General features: G+C 45.3%; 1 protein-coding gene across 1 annotated transcript in view; it reads left to right on the top strand.

Moving 5' to 3' along the window:
- INSR (insulin receptor) overlaps positions 1-21,855 on the top strand; it is a 305,153-nt gene that overhangs the window by 261,790 nt on the left and 21,508 nt on the right. Inside the window, exons 11-18 of the mRNA XM_078670766.1 lie at positions 2,950-3,221; positions 5,282-5,421; positions 9,982-10,138; positions 15,280-15,382; positions 18,060-18,127; positions 18,757-18,986; positions 19,870-19,980; positions 20,095-20,254. Coding sequence (XP_078526892.1) covers positions 2,950-3,221; positions 5,282-5,421; positions 9,982-10,138; positions 15,280-15,382; positions 18,060-18,127; positions 18,757-18,986; positions 19,870-19,980; positions 20,095-20,254 — 1,241 coding nt within the window. The remainder of the gene's footprint in view (positions 1-2,949; positions 3,222-5,281; positions 5,422-9,981; positions 10,139-15,279; positions 15,383-18,059; positions 18,128-18,756; positions 18,987-19,869; positions 19,981-20,094; positions 20,255-21,855) is intronic.

Raw genomic sequence — 21,855 nt, 5'->3', positions numbered from 1 at the left:
TTCATGCGCATTCTGCAGCGCCACGCGTGTTAGCAGTTCACGGCACCCATGCAATCTTTTTTTATACATTTGCATTTTTAAATAATTACACAGTAAATGTAAAAATACAGTTATACGAAAGTAGTCGTCAACATACACACCCCTAATAAAGTCTGATAGTTATAAGGTATCTGTTTTTTTGTAAAAAGAGACATGATATGAGTAAAATAGGAAGTTAGACAAACGTTAATAGTTCATACATATAGAACTGATTAAGAATGAAATGCATATAGCACATATCCATTTCACTGGGGATATTATACTATAAAGCATGGCGTTACAATTCTTAACTTGCACAATCAAATCTAAAATGGAGTTCTCCATCATCCATGTTACACTAGATTCTATATTTTGAAAGTGTGTGCACACTCTGCTTTTTTCTGCAGAGTACAGTCTAAAGCACGACGAACCCTGTACAGTGCACGCTCCATGTACTTCTTGTAGCACTTTGCACTATGCACAGCGTCGCTTCTTATAGGCTATCCCGCTCAGCGCCTCATTTGTCTGTACTTTATTTATTTTTTTAAGTGCCACAATGTCATCTTTTTGAATTTTCAAAGCCCTTACTGTCATGTGCCATGGACTACATTTATTGACTTGTTAACACTCTAATGCTGCCCTGGGTCTAATCATTTCGGGTCAGTGGTAATAATAAAATGCTTGGTCTCAACACGCACAACAATACAAATATATGTTCAATTCAACTTTAGCATGTTTTTACTATGTAACGTGGAAAAAAACTTGTCTTTTTCTGATAAATGTAATGGATTGAAATCATAATTAATTCCCCACATCTCACCTCTTCCCAGGTAAGTCGTAGCACCGCTACAAGGTAAGATCCTGTCTTGAGGCATCGCAGTCCTGTACTGTGCTGTCGTGATAGATTCCACCATATGGGATGAGTTCTTAGGCTGGTATCGGGCTGTCGTCATGCCGTGTTTTGTGTAAGCTCTGCATGTGATCAGATGATGATGGTGGAAAGAAGGTGGAGAAACTCCTCTATAGCTACTGCTCTAAAATGTCTGCTCTGTGCTTGAGCTCCCAACCCTGGGTTCAATATGGCCTCTTCAGCTGCCCTGCAGACCCTGGGGCCTGTGCATTCTTCATTTGTTGTAAAGACCTTAAAAGCTGCACCCGCTCCTACAGATGTGCACATTGGGGCACCCGTGCTGCCTATGCCCCCAACAGAGCTGTGCACATGTGTCCTCTGTAGCTGCTGTGCTTAAAGCTACACCATGTTTGTAGGTCTTGTTGTGTTGGTCCTACATGGTCTTGGGTGATGAGATACATCTAGGCTTAAGAATTTTGGGAAATAAAGGTCAGTGATCTGGACATGGTGGGATGTAGAGTGTACTGTGAAGGCAGAACTTGACACCCCTTTTGTTGAGCTCTTTATTGCGAAACACCATTCGACATCATGGGCGAGTGTGTGTGTTGTACACACGTTTTGTATGTCTGATAACGTGGCCTTTTCTAGAGATGGGTATTTGACCCCATATGTTAAAGTCCTCCCACCATACACACATCGCAGCAGAGGGTGGCGCGGGAGACGCCATTGCAAGGTGCAAGGATGTATGCACACAGCAGACAACAGAGCTGTCCGGTTCTGAGTGCCACTTCTAGAGGCCTGGATTGAGACTTGTATTGTTCGTGATAGTTACATGGACTGGTGCCCTGCATAACAACAAGCATTGGGAAATCCAGTGGGCCTGGCCTTGGCAAGATATATATATATATAATATAATATATATAGATATATATATATATATTATATATATATATATATATTATATATATATATATTATATATATATATATCTATATATATATATATATATATATATTTTGCCAAGGCCAGGCCCACTGAATTTCCCAATGCTTGTTATTATGTGGGGCACACACACACATATAATATATATATATATATATATATCAATAATATAATATATCTCTTCCCCCTGTGCAGGCAAGGATGCACTCGGACAGCCACTGGAAAATGACCATTTATTCAGTAAAGACTGTACCACGCAGGATGAGTCCTTTTCACAGCTTGATGTCGATCTTAGCCTGACGCGTTTCAGTGCTCAATATATATATATATATATATATATATATATATATATATATATATATATATATATATATATATATATTTATACTTTTTTTTTTTTAAGCAAGTCCTGGCCCTCAACTGCACTACTTTTAGGCAGCTGCATATGTGATCAGAAAAAATGGCCCCACTATAGGTGCAGGGCAGCCAGTTGATGAGGTAGGCTGCCCCATTGCCCATGCTGTGGCCGGCAGAAGCAACATATGAATGACCCATGAGCGCCTGTATGTACATGTGTGGGTTTTATTTTTGTATTTTTATTTGGGGGGAGGGTGGAATCATGATTCTGGGTTGATAGCAAAAGCACTATGAAGTAAACTCCAGGAAGTGAAGGAGGGGTATTCAGTTGTCTGGTAGGTAGTGCTTGCTTGTCTGGTTGCTGAAGTCTGTTAATATTAACCAGATCAGTGATGATCATCGTATCAACTGTGGAAGGATGAAAGGCAGTCATTTCTGCACTAACTCCAATCTGTCAACTTATCTGTCTAGCTCCCCAGCTAATGCACTAACCAGCTGAGCGGTTACCTACCATTTTACAGATGAATTCCTTCATGATGTGAGCAGAATTGAAAGACTTTGGTTGGCAATAGGGTGGAATAAAAACAGTGATGGGCAGGAATTGCTACTTCCCAGAGTCCGGACTAGGCTAGTGACTTCATGGATGTAAGCAAGCCTCAGAAAAGTGTTTTGCTTCAGCCGCCACACAGTTGTTCCCTTTTCTCTCTCCGCTTATATTGTCTAATTTTCAAATATTTTGTTAACGTAAACCTGTGGCTGACATCTCCTCGTTGTGTGCATAGGCCTTCCAGGAAACGCAGAGACCTTGTTGGGATTGCCAACGGCAGCATGCCTCTAACCACAACCACGCCAGTGCCGAATGCCTCCGCGCCATCCGTTCCGGGAAACCAGGAGCCCACCAAATTCGTCCAGAAAGTCTGGTACAAGGAGTCCCTGGTCATATCTGGCCTGCGTCACTTTACGGCTTACCGCATTGAGATCCACGCCTGCAACCACATGCTGGAGCGAGGCTGCAGCGTCCCAGCGTATGTCAGCGCAAGGACCATGCCTGAAAGTAAGGCTTTCTACTCTGCGGTAATGCTCTCTTGGCCAATTGTGGGTAAAATTTACAAGGGCTGCATGAAACTGGTATGAACAAATAAGGGGGAACTGCAACCCAAAAAATGCCTAATCAATGCTATAGATTCATCGTGGAAAAACTGAGTGCGGTGGGCATAAAGTGCAAGTAGGTGTTGAGTGCCGGCTCTCGATTGCGTGTCAGCTAGACCGATGTCACTTCAATCAATCAATCAGAGTACTTGTAAAGCGCGCTACTTACTCGTGTGGGTCTCAAGGCGCTGAGAGGAGGGGGTGCCGCTACTGCTCGAAGAGCCAGGTCTTGATGTCACTTCTGTCTATGTAGAGGAAGCTGCTTCATCACTCTGTGGTAGGTGGCGAGGGACAGGTAAGAGCATCCCTTTAACAGCTTCCACCACAGCCCACTTACTGTTCAAGGTATGAAATGGCCACCCTCATCATGGCAGGTGTTAAGTAGGTTATCACAGTGGCTGATGTGGGTTTTGACAAGCACAGGAAAGGGACCTCCGTTGGCCCAAACGTTGCTCCTACCAATAGGCGATTGGCCGGCATTGTCCTGACAGATATTCATTAGGATGGATGACTAGCTCCTCTTCTCCCATTGTTGTCTGTCCTGAGAGGTGTTCATTTGGCTAGGGGAGTGGTTGTTGAGTTTTTGTCTTGACTGGCGATCATTAAAATAGGAGCGTGGCTGTTGGTGTCTGTCCCGACGGTCGTTGTGTAGGACCGGAGAGTGGCTGTTGTTTCCTGTCCCGACTGATGCTCATGAGGTTTGTTGAGGAGCCTTTGACATCTGCAGCGACAGGAATTTATCAGGATAGTAGAGTGGACTTTTATTCTCTCTCCCAGCAGGTGTTCATTAGGATAGAACAGTGGTTTTTGACATCTGTCTTGACAGGCGTTCATTAAGTTAGCAAAGTGGAAGGAATTGTCTGCCCCTACAGGTGTTCAGTAGGATAGGAGAGTGGTCATTGTTGTCTGGTCTCACAGGTGTTCATTAGGTTAGGATAGTGACTGTTGTTGTCTACCCCGGCAAGCGTTCATTAGGATAGGAGAGTGGCTATTGGCATCTATCCCAACAGGCGTTCATTAGGATAGGAAAGTGGCCACTGATGTCTGTCCTGACAGGTGTTCATTAGGATAGGAGAGTGGCCATTGGCGAGTGGCCATTGACATCTGCCCTGATAGGCATTCATTAGGATAGGAGAGAGGCTGCTATTGTTCATTAGATTAGGAGAGTGGGTGTTGTTTCTTTCCCCGGCATGCGTTTATTAGGATTAGAGGGTGGCCATTGATGTCTGCTCCGACAGGCATTCATTAGGATAAGAGATTGGCCATGGACTCTGTCCCGACAGGCGTTCATTAGTATAGGAGAGTGGCAGCTATTGTTCATTCGGTTAGGAGAGTGGGCATTGTTGCCTTCTCCGACAGGCGTTTATTAGGATAAGAGGCTGGCCATTAACGTCTGTCCCGACAGATGTTCATTAGGAGAGTGGCCATTGACTCTATCCTGATAGGCATTCATTAGGATAGGAGAGTTGTTGTTGTTGTCATCCTCTGCAGGAGTTCATTGGGATGCAGAAACAGCTGTTGTTGTTTGCCTGACAGGTGTTCATTAGGATAGGATAGCCGTTGTTGTCAACCCCGGCAGGAGTTTGGATGCAGAAGCGACCACCGTCTGTCATGACAGGTGTTCACTCTTACAGAGTAGGCAACACCTCTCTGATCTCAGAAACTGAAAGAAATGTTCTGGGTGGTCGCGAGGGAGAGTTTACAGCTTGACAGGCGATTGTGACATTGAAGCTGGTATGCCCAGTAGCAATATCATGAAATTGTACCATGATCCATTTTTCATTCTTTAATATTAGATTAGTTCAGACTTGATCTGTAGCAGCTGCAGGACTTGCATGTCAGCCAACCAGTCTGTAATCTTTTTAGTGAACGCAGAACAGTTTTTACCCCAGTATTTCACTGTTGCGTGTTTTGTGGCTGTGCAGTGTGTTTACTTTTCTATTTTAACAACTATTTTCTTTACAGCCAAGTCGGATGACATTATTGGCCCTGTCTCCTATGAGTACCAAAACCCTAACATCGTCCTGAAGTGGCAAGAGCCGCCCAGTCCCAACGGATTGATCATACTCTACGAGGTGCACTACTTGAAGCTCGGCGACAAAGAGGTGAGCGCCGCCTTCTTTCAACTATGCCTGTCATTAAGGTTGTGCATCTGACGGGGTCTCAAATAGGAGTTCGAAGAGGTTCTATTTGAGTATCTTCTGTCAATGTGTGATTTAGGCAAGTAAAATGTATGTTATTTGCAGCTTTTTAATGTAAATAAAAGGTGTGTTTAATATAGTAAAGACCTTCCTTTCCCCTAGGCAGTAGTATAGCTCCCCCTGTGGTGAACTGTTTTTATGGCACTGGACAGCAAGGCTGTTGGCAGGGGCGGAGCCTAGTCGGTACCTCCTCCATGTTTCTTTTGATTGGATGATGGACATCAAGCTGGTACCCTACTCTTATGTTCACTACGAGTCTTTTACAACATAATGCAGCTCCGTGCTAAAACAGCGTACAGACCGGGCTCTTCCTAAATTTTTTTCCCACGTCCTATTACTTTTTGTAAACAGTCTGAACCCTTTTGTTTCTTCTTCCCACTAGGTGCATCTGTATCATGGCACAGTTGCCCCTTTCCTAAAAGTCTTTTTCAATTGATGCACAGAACCGTGCTAAACCGGACCCCGTGATTTGTGGTTACGTCTTTGTGAAGGAACCAGTGATGCTGCTTCGTAGAGCGCTCTAAATACCCATCTTGTTTGCGAACGGCGTGGAGTTCACACCAGGCTCTTTCAAGTACACCAAATCCATTTTTCCTGGAAAGGAAAACAAATCACCTATGATGCAAGCATAACACTGACAGATAAGTGAGCCTGGGGTTTGCTCATAGGGTGTCTTTCTGCAGCCTAGTTTCGCCAATAAATCCTTGGAACAGCAGTAGGAGCTCTGCAGCACTGCAATGTTGCTGTGAATCTTGTCCCTAGACTACAACCACTGCTTGGTTCATAAGGCGAGTCTTGGCGATAAACATGAGTCGTGATAAGTGATATGGCGCGTCTTGGCGATAAACATGAGTCGTGATAAGTGATATGGCTCGTCTTTGCGACAAACATGAGTCGTGATAAAGGTGCCTCTTCTTTTGGAGGTGTTAACCCTAGCCAGTTGTCAAACATGTCTTAAAGTTGATGTATTACATGCTAATGCCTGCAGGCTATTCCTATATTTATCTCTTTGGGTTTGCAGGTTTTTTAATTATGAATTAAAAATATAGTTTTTGAGCTTCATATGAAGTTGTTTTCGGTTTGGTTGCGCGCCCTCAGTGCTCTGGGGTGTTCTACGCCCAGAGAACAACTGGGGACCCATCAAGTTCCATGTTAGCGAGCACAAGGCCGTCGTAGAGTAACATGCATTCTCCTGCCATACAGTGTTTTCTTTTTTTGTGCCCCCCTAACAAAAACTTTAAAGTGGTGATCACGTTAGAACACTGTGTGGAGGTTTTTTATTTTTTAATGGGCTTTGTAACATGTGTCCTCCATTCACCTGAGAGTTGGTCGTGATTGACCAGACTTAACAATCCTATTAACAACTTTGCTGTATTTTCCTTCGGATCTAATGGGAGTAGCTCTTTGTCTCAGTGAACCTGTTCCCCAATCGCAAATGATTTGATTGTGATGGTAACGTGCACTTTATTGGCATTTCATTTTCATCTCCCTTTGTAGGAGTGTAAATGTCTCCTTTATGATGTACACTGCTTACGAAGTTTGAATTTCCGAGTACTTTTTCTCCTCTGAACCATTGGGTGATCAGAGTTTAATCTGAATTGCACTGGTCCTACTTCCTATTTAAAAACAATTATGTGATTATAGAAACCAGCTTTCGCAAATTGCTGGCCAGGGTTTTTTTTAGGTGTTGGTCATAGAGTGCTTTATCCAGGGGCGTAGCTTCAGAGCTTCAGGGGGTGTTTGGGGTCTTCCACTCCCCTAAAAAATGTATTCTGTGGTAAATAGTTGGGTACAGGTGCTTTCAGTCGATTTCGCGTGGGATTTTTACATGCCCAGACTGACAAAAACACACACACTCTCATCCATCCCTGTTTTGAAGGCTTTCAGAATGTTGATTAGTTTGAAAAAAGTTGTTTTTAATGCCCCTAACATTCTGCCCTCCTTTCTCTTTCCACTACCTCCTAATCCCCGCTCGTGTCGCTGAAGACTTGGCGTTTTGAAAATTAGGCCTCTTTTACCCTCTCGTCAGAGCCGTCTGCACGCGCCATGAGACTCTTTGGATGTGATATGTGCGCGCTACAAATGTTTTTGACTTGACTTGACTTGTGTCCTGCTCCTCATAAAATGTGTTTTTGCAAGCTATTCCAACGTGACTGTTGGGCAATCTGAAGCTCACCCCCCCATCTTATTGACCCAACTACGCCCTTGGCTTTAGCTGTCTGTTTTCAAAGACCTATTGTGAAAAATACAATCCAGTGCAAAGAGTGGGCTTTGGGTCTGTCGCTTGCTCATGATTTGTTTGCTTTCTTGCTGATCTCACTTCTGAGCTCCTTAGTCAGTGGTTTTCCTCCCAATTTGCTTGTTTTCCTGCTCTAAGGAATTTTCAGTGTCAAAGTGAGATAGACGGCCATTTATCCTTCCACTGTTGCCATCAGGCTTTTCATCAAAGGAACATTTTCTCTCCCTTTTCCTGCTCCCCACGTCCTTCCCTACTCTGCTCTTCTTATTAAACTATCACCTAATGTCCGCTCGCCGTCCCAGCACCATGGTCCACTCAGGGCTGCTCGCTGCTACATTGGTGGGTGGCCATCTCAAAATGTTTTTGCAAGATTCCGTGATGGCCGCCATTGAGTGTGCATGCGCAGTAGCTCTTTTGAAATAATTTCCTTTTGTTCGAATTTAACCGTTGAAAGATGCTCACTCCCTCTGTGTGTGCACTTACGGTTGACCATCTAGCAAAAAAATAAAAAAATGCATTGGCAAAGCCAATATGTTTCACGGACGAGGCCCATTGGCTATGCTAAGTCTCATTTTGTTCCACTGTGTGGTATTCGTTTTATTGCCAATAGAAAGTTGAACCATCCTTTGCCCGATGTGAACCTGTGACCCTTTGGATGCACATGTGTGGGCAGAATTTGCGTAATTGCGTTACGCAAATCTCCACGAAACACTAAAAAATCTCCGCGAACATGCAGAAATTCTGCGAACATGCGGAATTGCTTGTTCGCAGTGCTTTTTTTACTGTTCGCAATCGCTGTTTACGTGCTCGGGGAGTAATATCTCGCGAACACGCATTTTAAGAACGTGAACAAGCCAAAAATTTGCGAAGTCGCAGGACGCAGGATTTTGGGCAATTTCAAGTTCTACGCGAAATTACCCAAATTCCGCGAGCGGAACGGAATTTACCGCCCAGGCCTAGTCTTCTTCACTTGTGCCATGTTCAGTGTATCTGCAGGCTTTTCCACTCATGTTCTTGGAGAAGGGTTATTTGTATCTTCCACTCCTCTTCCTGTAGGCCGAGCTGCTCCGAGCCTTGTGGCATGAAAGCATCCTGTGAAAGAGTATGTGCTGCAGTACACAGAACCGAGCAGAGTAAGACCATTCCCCCAACATGCCCTAATCTGTGGCACACAGCACTGGTCCTGCTTGGACTTTTAGTTTGTACCCACATTATATATCACCATTGGAATGTGGCCGATAATAATTCAAGCATTCCTCCATCACCTTGCTGTTTGCTGCAGTTTATATTGGCAACAAGACTGTACCACCTTACCTTGAGCCAAGTGTGTGTTCTTTGGTGTTAAAAAAATAATAATAATAAGGGCACATCTTTTTCTTAGGAGTCTGCGACTAGTGCTGCTAAATGCTAGGATGCCAAACACTGAGGCTGCCTGGTCTTGATTCCACCTCACACCTCTTTCTTCCACCACCCTACACTTCATGTCTCTTTATCTCATGAATACCGAGGCTGCCTGATCTTGATTCCACCTCATGCCTCTTTCTTCCACCACCCTACACTTCCTGTCTCTTTATCTCATGAATACCGAGGCTGCCTGATCTTGATTCCACCTCATGCCTCTTTCTTCCACCACCCTACACTTCCTGTCTCTTTATCTCATGAATACCAAGTTTTGTTTATCTCAATTCCACCTCATGTCTCTTCCTTCCACTTCCGCTTCTTTATTTCAATCCTGCAGGTTGTTTATTATCCCTGCTCCATGCCATTGTCACTGTTTTTCTGTTTCTGTTTCTCCTCCTTTCTTCTTTTCTGGAAGACTGGGCACCTAGAAATTAATGATGATGCCCTCTACCTGCAAACACTGGCACTCATTAAGCTCTGTTGTTCCTCAGATGGGAGAGAGGGATGTCTTGATGTTATTTACCAGCCCGCCACAGTTGACGATGATGCAAAAATGTTAGCCAGTTCCATCAGCTCTCTTTTATAGAAATGCTTCATTCCAAGCCCTGGGGAGATGGGCACTGCTGTTATCCGACGCTGGCTAAAGACCGCGTCTGCATTAATGGGGTTTTACTACGCAGGTTCATGCGCCAGGTTTTAGGCTAGAATAACCTAATAAGGACAGGAAAAATAGCTTTTTATTGATCTCTTTATAGACTTAATTTTAAGTGTTGTGAATATCTAGAGTTATAGCGGACCCTCACCCCTTTAACTTCTTTCCCCAGGAAACAACAGCCTGTGTTTCTGGCAAAGAGTACAAGGAACAGGGGTGCAAGCTCCGTGTTCACCACCCCGGGAACTACAGTGTCCGAATCCGCGCGACCTCGCTGGCAGGGAACGGGTCCTGGACCAACATTTCGTACTTCTTCGTTCCGGATACTAGTAAGTAGCCCTTAACAGCATGCGCATTTGCTAACTGTGTTTGTGGCTGCGAGCCAAATGGGTGATTTGTGTTTATCTGTTAAATGTGCCTTTTGTCATTTTTGGCGACGGTCAGACTTGTGATTTTTTTTGCCTTTTTTTCTGTTTTTCTAAATGTCTTTTTCATGTGCGCTGCTTCCAAGAGCGGCTTATGCCTGCTCAAAGCATCAAAACATTTGTACGGGATGTTTCCATATTGGCTGGTTCCCTGCATGCCTGGGCCATGAGCTAAGCAGAGGGGATTTTCTGGAAAGTGTTGAAGTTTAAAGACGTGTGGCTTCAGCCCAGCTGTTTTCTTGGAAAGAGTCACAGTGACGCTGCTGGCAATGGCTCCCAAGCGGCAGCGTTTCTCTCCGGGGCCCTTTCTTCTTTAGAAGCACAGATGAGACCCACTGAGCTAGGTAACGCTGGATTTTAAAAGACGCCTATAGAATTAGTTTATTATATTGCTGGTCATTATAGGGTGCTAATGTTGCCCCAGAGAGCTGTGTAGAACAATAGTTTTTGCAGCATGAAGCTATACTAAATTCATATTGTGTGAATTGCTCTGCCATCTGGAAGGCCAACACACATTCTTTTGAGTATCAAGCCTATACCTTGGCGCAGCTGCATTAATCATACGCAAAATGGGAATCATCCAAAATTCTCCTACAGGGCTTCTTCTCTAACTTCACCCAAGCGAACGCATGACTCCAGTCCAGCTGTCCCCCCCCCCCCCTTAGCTTCCTACAGCTAGAAGGGGCATGTTCAAGGCACTCTGCATTGGCCTCTGAGCCTCCCAAGGAAAAGAACTGCTATACTTTAAGTTAAATTCAAGCAGAGCAAGCAAAACAGAACATTGCGCTCCAGGCTTGCACAAATGTTATCATCGTACCATAAGAAATCCGTAGGAGGCGCTGCTTTCTCAGTTTAAGCCACCAAGCTCTAGAACTCACTAGCAGCCAGCACTAGGTACACCCAGGAGCCCTTCCGAGGACAATTGAAAACACTGTTGTTTCTAGATAACTTCCCCACCCCACATCCCAGCAAAAGAGCCCAGAAAGATAGTCGCATCCTCAAGCGCAATCTTCTGCTTACAAATTGAAAATCAGCAAACTGCTTTCGCTATTTAGGTAAGCCTAATCATGGCTGACACATGGTTAGCATGGCATTATATAATCGCGTACTAGCAAGTGCAACATTTAAGTCCCTCAATAATACTCAAACCATAATAAGCAGCAGCCATCTGTAGCTTATCCCTCTTAAATTCACATAAAACGTATCTGCTGTGAAAGTTGTACATCACCAGCACTGTACAGCCAAAAAAACAGACCTCATCAAATGAAAAAAAGACATCGAATAACGGATGGGATCGGTCACACATTGCTGGATCATTTGGGTGACTTTAATATAGTCCACCACTGCATGCCCCAACTATCTACACACCAGGACCGCTTCTTTACTTCTCACAAAGACACTCCGATATGAGGGGATAGTAAAAATGCCCTTCCCAACGGATCCCTCCACTTACATCTCTCTCTCTCAAACCATATCAGGTCCAGAAGCATACACACAATCTCAAATTGTACAACCCCGTGCAGTAGCCCGCTAAGCAGACTATTATCATAAATACTATAAAGGTACCTGCAGAGGTGTTCAAAGCGACCAACGTACTGAACACCATAAAACTGTACGCGTCTCTCACATTTCTTCATCCACCACAGTGCTACGTGCTACTTCCCATAACATGATAACCGCACATCGGTGGTCAACACACACACCATAGGAACAGTTCCCACATAGGATCACAAAACAAAGACAAAGTCCTTCCAACCACAGACTACATGATGTAGAGTGCTACTCGTATAGGCAAGCGCTTCAGTGCCCCGCCTAAGGGTAGTAAGACCTATATAAATGGTGCACTGCAATATAACGTTTGGAGGAGTCTGTATAGCTTGATGAAAGAGTATGGGCCCACGGCATTGCAGCACATAGTCGTCATCTACTGAGTTTTTTTCCATGTAGGCAATGTGCAAATAGAGATGCTCGTAAGCACATCCACTATACAAATTGTTTACAGTGACACCGGAGGGTATGTGATCACTGTAATCTTTATACATTTCTGTACAGAAAACCCTCCAGTGAAACTAAGACCATAAAGAAATCGATTGTTTTCGCCAGTGGTTGTCTTTTTCTGGCAACATATTGTCCAAGGGCAGCTTAGCGTTACCTTATTTATAGATGCCCATTGGATAAATTGCTGAGCTACCACACTGCAAACAAACGGAACCTGCAAGTTTTAGGCTGATCGCTGCACAGTGTGGTTAACTCATAGTGGTCTGAGGAGGTGAGGAAGGAATGGCCGACTCCAAGATAAATGAAACTCTTTCATTCTGTAGCGAGATGCTTGGATTCAAGAGCAACCCTGGACGGGCCTAAATAATCTGCTGCTGGGTGTACGTAGCAGTTCCCTGTGCTGAGAAACTGGTTGTGTAGGGTGAGGGTTGAGTTCCACCATTATATTATAATCATCCCCAGTTTCTCAGCCTGAAAGAGTTGCTCGAAGCCCCTTTATTCAGAGCACGAGACTAGACCGCTGGTTCAGGGCACTTGAGGTGAAAAGCCCCATGAAGGATTACTTCTGCCAATTTACATAGTGACCCTGCAGCACACAACACTGAACCGGGTCACATGAGCGCGCTTCCGGTCTGCCAACAGAGCCGGACTTTGTTCGGATAGCACCATAGGCGGGAAGAAGCTTGGCTCCATCCCTGCTGCTGGTCAATGAAAGGAATCAGCAGGGCCCATTAGATTTCAGAGGTCAGTTGGTGGCTGGTTACATCAGAGTAGTGACAGCCCTCTGAATACAAATATTTCCACACCTACCCCAACTCATCCGAACCCACCCCCGCCACGCTGTGCTACTCCGGTGCAAGGTTCTGGTGGGCGCTGTTGCTGCTGCTCCTCCTGGCGGCAGGGTTGAGGGGTCTGTGTGGAAAAGGAAAAGGCTTTGAATAGAGGTCAAACATGGCGCTTCCAGCAGGTCAGAAATGAATAAACGCAGTTTAAACATAACCTTTGGGGCCAAGTTTGCAGGACCTTAATGCAGCCATCTCCATGCCCCCCTCCAAAGGTTGGCACTGGGCATGGCATGTACCAGTCAATGGCCATCCTGGCCCCACAAGCCCCCTTAATGCAGCCATCTCCATGCCCCCCTCCAAAGGTTGGCACTGGGCATGGCATGTACCAGTCAATGGCCATCCCGGCCCCACAAGCCCCCTTAATGCAGCCAGCTTCATGCCCCCTCCAAAGGTTGGCACTCTGGGCATGGTGCAGGCCCGTCAATAGCCATCCCTGCCCAAGATGCCCCCTTAATGCAGCCAGCTTCATGCCCCCTCCAAAGGTTGGCACTCTGGGAATGGTGCAGGCCATTCAATGGCCATCCCTGCCCAAGATGCCCCCTTAATGCAGCCAGCTCCGTGCGCCCCTGCAAAGGTTGGCACTTGGGCATGGTGCAGGCCAGTCAATGGCCGTCCCTGCCCCAAGATCCTTGGCCATGTTGACCCATGGTTAGTCTGTTTCCCCACTTATGGTGGCTTCTCTGCGCTCGTCGAGTGTTTGGCATTGAGGGGTCTTCGGGGTCCTGGAGTCCGAATGCTTCAAGTGTGGACTCCTAGGATCCCGTGGAGTTATTTGAATACTTTTCTTGTCTTCTTCTGCGGCTGTTGTCCTTTTTCCAGCTCGATGGCTTCTCCTTCCTGGTCGGACCCCTCTCCTCCTGCCACCCCTGTCCTTGTCTCATGACACGTCAAGAGTGACAGTTGTTGTTTTCTTCTGTGCCTGCGTTGTGACGTCATGTTAATCCCTGGTTTTGCTGGTTCCGGTTCCACGTGCCTGGACCTCTACGTTGTGCCGTCACGCGTCCGTCCATTGTTTTAAACTGGTTCCCGTTGCACGTGCCTGGACCTCTACGTTGTGACGTCACGCGTCCATCCATTGTTTTTAACTGGTTCCCGTTGCACGTGCCTGGACCTCTGCGTTGTGACGTCACGCGTCCATCCATTGTTTTTAACTGGTTCCCGTTGCACGTGCCTGGACCTCTGCGTTGTGACGTCACGCGTCCATCCATTGTTTTTCCTGGTTCCCGTTGCACGTCCCCGGACCACTGCGTTGTGACGTAACGCGCCCAGCCCTGGTTTTTTTGCTGCTTCCGATTGCACGTCCCCGGACGTCTGCGTCGTGACGTCACGCGCCCAGCCCCCCTGCAATGACAGTTGACACACTCCTCCATGGTGCACTCACTCTGACAGTGTTGTGTCGTGCTGCTCGGGCAATACCAGCCAGCTACCGACAACTTTACAACAAAAGTACAACAATAACGTATTCTGCACTGGGCCATCAAATCACAATTTATCAGTGCAGTAGACATAATTTCTCTGGTACTGAAACAGTTATGTTGCGTACTGAAGTGTGTGTATGAAGTGTGTTTTTTCCATTAAGAACCTTCTGTCTGTCTCTGACACACATCTGTGTGGTTACATACTACCTACACCTTACTTTTATTTATTTCATCAAAAGTATTTCCATTTCTTAGTTGTAAAGTAACGTGATGTCTCTTTTCTCCATGGCAGCTCCTTGCTGCAGACGCTTGCTTGCCCTGCCATCTAGTGGCTGATGGCGGAACAGGCAGCCAAAACTATGTAAACAAGAGGCGCTCTCCATGGCTGGTTAAAAGGGCACAAGGCTATTTCTGGGAATCAATTATGCCAGAATTCTATTCTAATTTTTTCCCATGGCTGAAAATCGTGAATTTTTTTTATCGCTCTTAAATGACACCATTATCAGTGGCAAAAAATGCTGCATTTTGCCGGTCCTAAATAGTGTATTTATTTCAGAATTGGTTTTGAATATATTCAATGGCGGTTGGAGGGTTTTTACACTATAAAATGGTACGTTATATTTATGCTGGCAAAAGCCTCTGGTTCAGGGCACTATAAACAAATGTGTTTGAAGGCCACGACATTATAGCACTTGGAAGACTGTCCTGCGGAAGGGGAGCTTGGGAATTTTTTTTCTTCTTTTCAGAGGTCTCTGATTATTCTCCTCTCTTTGTCTTTAACCAGGCAACGCGACGCTGAACATTATCCTCATGGTGGTAGTGCCAATCACGATTGTAGTGTTGCTCTGTTTCCTGGCTGGCATCGGCTACGTGGTGCTGAAAAAGAGGTAGGTGACTGGCTCAGCCCGCTCAAGCGCTTTGTGATTATTCTAGGAGCATTTTCTGATTTGTTAGGCACCTGTTTATGGTCTGGTTTAACATCGCAACAGTCACCGGGGATTATGTGAGAATCACCAGGAGAGGAGCCTTGGCTCCGCCCACTTGTTGGGAGCCAGGAGTACATGTTTTGATTGGGTAGAAGATGCGTGCTTCCACAAAAATAGTGCTTGCCTGCCACAAAGGGAGAGCATTTTATTTACTTGTCCAGCTGCCTAGGCTTGCTTTCAAGGGCACACACCTGGCATTGTAATGCTATTAAAGTGAATCACATAACAAGATAATTTATGGATTTTTTCTCCGGCAGCAGCACGGATGTGAGAAGGCATTCATTAACTTACATGGATTTTTAGTTCTGGCTTGACAGGGCATTAATAAGCCAGACCTATAGGCATTTCCAATGTTCGTTCGCTTTCTGAAGCACTAGAACAGTCGTAGGTCACTTAAATCGCAATCGCAACCAGGAGTATCCCAGATCTGGGCCCTGTAACAGCTTCAGCTTTACACCCTACTAAACAGCAACTACTACTGAGGGGCTGAATCCTTGTCTCTGGAGTGCCCTCCTTAGATCAGACGAATTTAGATGGTGCTAAAAATGTATTCAAAATATTCTGCGTGCCAGCTTGTGGTGTGAGTCAGTATTTTTGCAGTGAGGAGCAGCTGGTCCAACAGCGTTGTTATGTTATAACAACTTTTATAGGTCGCTAATACCCTTAGGTGTCTAGGCGCTTACGGACCGCATACTGTAAAGGGAAATTAGTTCTTGAAAAGCCATGTTTTAAGATTTTTCCTGAACTCAATCAGAGAAGATATGTATTGCAGAACGTGCACACGTCTTTGAGGCGAGCGAAAAACTGAGAATTGAATTAGAGTTGACAACAGAACCTCCACACTAGTCGGAAAATATGAATACACAATCGCTGATCCCATCACATCCTGCTAGCCTTTTAGAGGCATCCTTCAACCAGAAGGTCCCCTGGTTTGATTGGATGCCTCAGAGGCCACTGACCTGAGTTGTGTGGCTTGTGCATGTCTGTTTGTATACAGTGTTGTAAAGGGAGGAGTTTCAGGTAGTTTAAGGATGGGGTTGGGTTCTGCTTCAGCTGTGTGTAACAAAAGAAATGTTTAGGTCGGGTGGGATGTCATTGAAACTCCCAAAGTCCATTGGCATTACTGGTGCATGATTTGTCATATTTGCCCATCAGTTGTGATGTGTGTTGAGCGAGTGCTTCTACATGCGGCTGTGTCGCAGATGGATGCATGGGCACCCGCGACTGCACACAGGACAGATGAGCAAAGGCAGGCTTGGAGTTGATGTATGCAGTGGTGGCCTTCGCCACGGAGATCTGTTGGGCACCTTCACTTCCAATGGACATGTCTACCATTGAGACACATGGCTTGATGAAGGGACGCCTTTGTGAGATAGCTGTGCGCTTTAGAAATGTATTGTATTGTATGAATAGATGACATTGCTGAAAAAAACTATAAGATCTACCTCCTGGTGGACCCTAAAATGTTTTATTTCTGTCCCCTTTGGGTAGAAGTAAAAAAAGGTGGTATTTAGTTCGACATATTTCTATATGGGAACCAGCTTGTTCCTGACTCATTTTCGAAAGAGAAGTGTGGTTTCTTAAGGACCACATTCCTTTTTGCTAATTCAAAATAAAAAAAACATTAATTAAATGGTAAATTATACAAAGAGTGGTAGACATGTATTTGCTGGACTCTACTAGTGTCTGAATCTTTTTCTCAGAGGATAAAAACAGACACATATTGCAAGACAACACATCTAACACTAGTAAGAGTGACTTGTCCAGTTATCCTATTGTGGGGACTGAACCCAGTGATGTTTCAGTGAGTGTGCATGGTGGCCGGACACAGTACACTCACTAAAGACGCCCAACTTTGTAAAACAGAAAGAAATGTTGGGGATGTGGGTTCTTACCCACTTTAGGTTGGAGTCTTGCATCATCTCTGCCCCCAGATAGGGAACGAGCAAACCTAAATATATCCCCTATGGCATGGTGCAGCTGAAACTGTAGTGTCGATAAACAGTATGACATGTATCGATGTTCAACTTCCCTATCAGTATATGACCGGTGTGTAATCCGCGAAACATGGGAGACTAAAAGCTTCAGGATAATTTGAGACTTGCCCAAAGTGAGATTCAGTTCCAGTAATTACAAGAGAATGCAACTTTATATTAAATAACATGTTTGCCTATTGTAGAGTGTTCACTGTGGAGCGATGCTTATTGAATTAACTTACAGCGTACAACAGCATTAGTTAAATTTAAAACCAAATAAAAATATTTGAAACATTAAGAAATGATGGTAAAAAGAGTCGAGTCTCACCCTAGTCTGATCGCAGAACGGACTAACAGTTATCGTGGAGAGGCCAAAAGTCTCTTGTCGTCTATTATGTGAAAGAGGAAGACGGGGTCGACCTCCATTGCTCTACTGCAGGGCTGACAGTGCCGCCTGTGAAGGGGAGCAGACGGTCTCCATAGGCTTGAGCAGCAATTAAAAAGAGCCAGCATGCGCATGATTGCGCAGCAATGGTGACTTCATTGGTGAAGTATTTCCTAAATGGTGCACCCTAGTAATTTAATGTTTTAATTATTTTCAGGGAAACTGGGGGCCCGTCTGGACCGCTCTATGCATCCTCTAACCCGGAGTATATCAGTGCCAGCGAAGGTAAGTGCCACCTATTTGTACTGCGTGTCTATCGTATACAATCCTAGATGTCCTAGAGCAGCTGGGTTTCATCTCATGAGATGTCCTTTCCTTCAAAACTCGGTCCCAGTGAACTCCTTGCTTGATGAATCATCGTCGCGCTTTGTGTCGATGCTCAGCGTTCATTGGAAGTGGTTCGAAGCTCCCTGAGCATAGGACCCGGTGCTGCACATGATTAATTCTTTTATGTTCAGCCATTTTGTATAATGAGACACCCTTGTAAGCAGTAATAACAAATGCCCGTTTAATCAGGGTGTGGTTGGTCCATGTCTGCTCCAGGTCTGTAGTCAGCCCGGCAGCTTGTAGGAGCAAACCGCATGAAGGGAGACGTAACACTAAAAACCTGAAAATGCAGCATGAAACCCAGACGAGGACAACCACAGACTGAGAGATGGTTCATGTTCTTGTCCTGCCAGTGTTACCTACATTGTTTAACCGTCTCATCTTTTCTTCAGAAGAGGCATAATTTTTTTATCTTCCCATGCACTTATTACACCTAGTCCCAGGGTAGCATTGTCCGTGTTGCTTCACGTGTGTTATCGAAATTGGATTGAAATAGGTCTTGAATATATGTTTATCTTCTCTTACAGTTTATGTTCCTGATGAATGGGAGGTTCCTCGAGACAAGATCAACCTGCTTCGGGAGCTGGGCCAGGGCTCCTTCGGGATGGTGTATGAAGGCATTGCCAAAGATATCATCAAAGGCGACCCGGAAAACCGTGTGGCTGTCAAGACCGTGAACGAATCTGCGAGTCTACGGGAGCGCATAGAGTTCTTAAATGAAGCGTCTGTTATGAAGGCGTTCAGCTGCCATCATGTGGTAGGAACTACTGATGTTCACTGATGTGTACCGAACACCGAGCGATGATGGTTTGAATGGTCGAACCCCATACCGATTCTGTCTAGTGACCCAGTTCCCACTCTCCCGTCCATGTCCCTTCCTCTTACTCTAAGCAGCCTCAGGCATCCCTTGGAACCAGGCTCCCTCCAACCTGCAGTTGACATGGTGTCACAGATTATTCTTGGACCCTAACTTAGGGATGCTCTGAATTATTGTGCTGCTGCTCAGTAGAGGGATCGCGTGTGTGGGATGGTGGCCTGGGGGCCTTCCCGACAGATAGTGCCCCCTTGTGACTGCCACTAGTCCCATCCAGGAAGTCCATCTGCAGTGACTTGGCAGAAGTGGCTGGAGTCAGACCTTCGATTGAGTTTAGCATCACTTTCATACATAGGTAAGCAGCAGGGTTAAGTGTGGGACAGGACCTGATTTTATGGCGCCACATGGATTATCAGCACAGTGCAAATTAGCGACAACAATTCCTCACCTCTCCCATCCTACCCAATGTGCAAAGTCTTTAAGGATGGCAGTCTGTATTGGAAACGTTTCTGCTACATAAGCTAATGTGCATAGTGGCAGTACATAGGTGGGCTGTTCTCTTAGATCTAGAATTCACTGCCCGAAGTGTGCTCTGTGCGTACCAGTTATTTGGGATGCGGGTAGCTAGAAGAGTGTTGAGTCTTCCGAATCTGCTGGTTGAGTAAACCTGATACAAACTTGAAAGCAGCAGCTTAAACTTTCATAGATTCAAAAAAAATTGAGATTTAGCTAAATGTCTTTTATACTGTCTGGTGCTGAGTGTTGACATTTGAAATGAGTTCATGTTGGACAATTGCTGCATCATGTTTTTCTGTTGATCTTTTAGGTCCGCCTTCTAGGAGTGGTCTCAAAGGGGCAACCCACTTTGGTGGTCATGGAGCTGATGGCACATGGTGACCTGAAAAGTTACCTCCGCTCTTTGCGGCCCGAGGCAGAGGTGAGGTGGCTGAAAGCATGTGATTGAGCGTTTGAGTTGGGAGTGGTCAAGAGTACTTCCTCCTGGGAATGTAAACCACTCTGCATGAGTAATCTCCTTTCCTTACCATTGCAGAACAATCCAGGCCGCCCGCCTCCCACTCTTCCTGAGATGCTTCAGATGGCGGCCGAGATTGCTGACGGCATGGCGTATCTCAACGCCAAAAAGTTTGTCCATCGAGATCTCGCTGCTCGTAACTGTATGGTAGCGGAAGATTTCACTGTAAAAATTGGAGGTGAGTAGTCTTTGTTATTAGGGAGGGTAAAATATGTTGGCGTTATTGCTAAACACCTCAATAACTTTTATTTCGTTTTGTATTTTGGAAATTTGCTGAAAGAAAACTCACTTTGATCATTTCACAGAGATTAAAGGAATTAGAGAAGCTAACCTACAGGCATTTACAAGTATTAGAACTTCCTGGTTGTGGCTATTCAATTTTTCTCAGGGAATTTCCTCGACTCCTTTGAGGCTTATTCCGCTGTGCTCCGTCTTCAGTTGCGTATGAATTTAAGATTCTGATCAATTTACCCTTTGGCGATAACCTCACACTTTGAAAGGTGTTGAGGCGATGGGAGTGCACGCGGATATGTTTTCACTCGTAATCTGCAGTGAGCACCTCTTCGTTTTCAGACAGTTTCACCCAGTGCTTGGGTTTCAATCCCAGGTCTCATGGTGATCAGTTTGATGTTTATTGACATGGTCAGCTGACCCGTCAGCTGGAGGCGCCTGGTCAGACTACTTTTGGTGCATTAAAAACAGACTACACTCTTTTAATGCTATTAGAGCTTGAGACCTATATTCATGGTATCGCGATCCGCCTTACTAATTCTAACCCAAGGGCGTCGTGCTCTGCTTTCATGCAGATATTACTCCCTTTTGGCAAACACTCCTACTTAATGAGTGAAAGTATTGTGATTGCAAATCACTAGTGCAGTGGCGGCTGGCATCTACGGGGGAGGAAGGTGCGGGACGCGTAAAATAATATATATAAAAAATAATAAAGCTTACCTGAGCTCGGCGAAGTCCTCACTCTTCTTTCGACACAGGAACCGGATGCAGCAACTTCCTTGGCCAATCCTAGGGCTGCTCTCACCAGCATAAGAGTAGCCCTAGGATTGGTGGGAGCGGCCTCTCTCGGCGCTCCACAGCGCTCTACAGCGCTCTGGATGCTTTGGCTAGCTCTAACATAGCTGTCTTAAGACAGCTGGATTAGTGGTTTAAAGTGTGCATGTGTGGTTGGCCGTCGCAGGACAGCCGGCCAAAATAATATGGGCACTTCAAACAGTGCCAAACCAGCCCCTCTTCTGGCGCTTGGCTCGGGAGGGGGAATGAAAAATTAAACAGTAATTAATTACAATTTTCTTTTTCATCTCTGGGGATTTTTAAGTGGGTCGACGCTCCTACGCTCAAACGGAGTAGTTGCCCCTGCACTAGTGCAAGCAAGAAGTAATGTATGTAAACGAAAGACGAGTGCATTCTGCAAATGGGTGTGGGATCTTTTTTCTGTGTCAAATCTAGGGCTAGCTGTCTTTTTACAGGGACAGGAAAAAGTAATTCTGAAATGACTTGGGGCGCTGACTCCAGAAATGTAGCTTCGCATCTTCTGAGTTATATGATGGTCTCAGATGTGTAACGTGGCCTTTGTGGCCTCTTACTTTGGATAGATCAAAGCCACTGAGTTCTCTTTCAGTAGTGCTCTCGTATCCCGGCTACACTGCCCAAGGAAGTGGTTCTAACATTTTTACTTTTGCGGGTGCTCACTCAACACTACTGGAAGCCGGGGACCCTGGAATAAGCAGTTCTGCCATTTAAACCTCAGACAGTACACACAATTAC

This window comes from Lissotriton helveticus, chromosome 12 (genome assembly GCF_964261635.1).
Source record: "Lissotriton helveticus chromosome 12, aLisHel1.1, whole genome shotgun sequence".
NCBI classification, from domain to species: domain Eukaryota; kingdom Metazoa; phylum Chordata; class Amphibia; order Caudata; family Salamandridae; genus Lissotriton; species Lissotriton helveticus.
The sequence above is the reverse complement of the archived record's forward strand: the minus strand, read 5'-3'. Positions and strand labels throughout refer to the sequence as shown.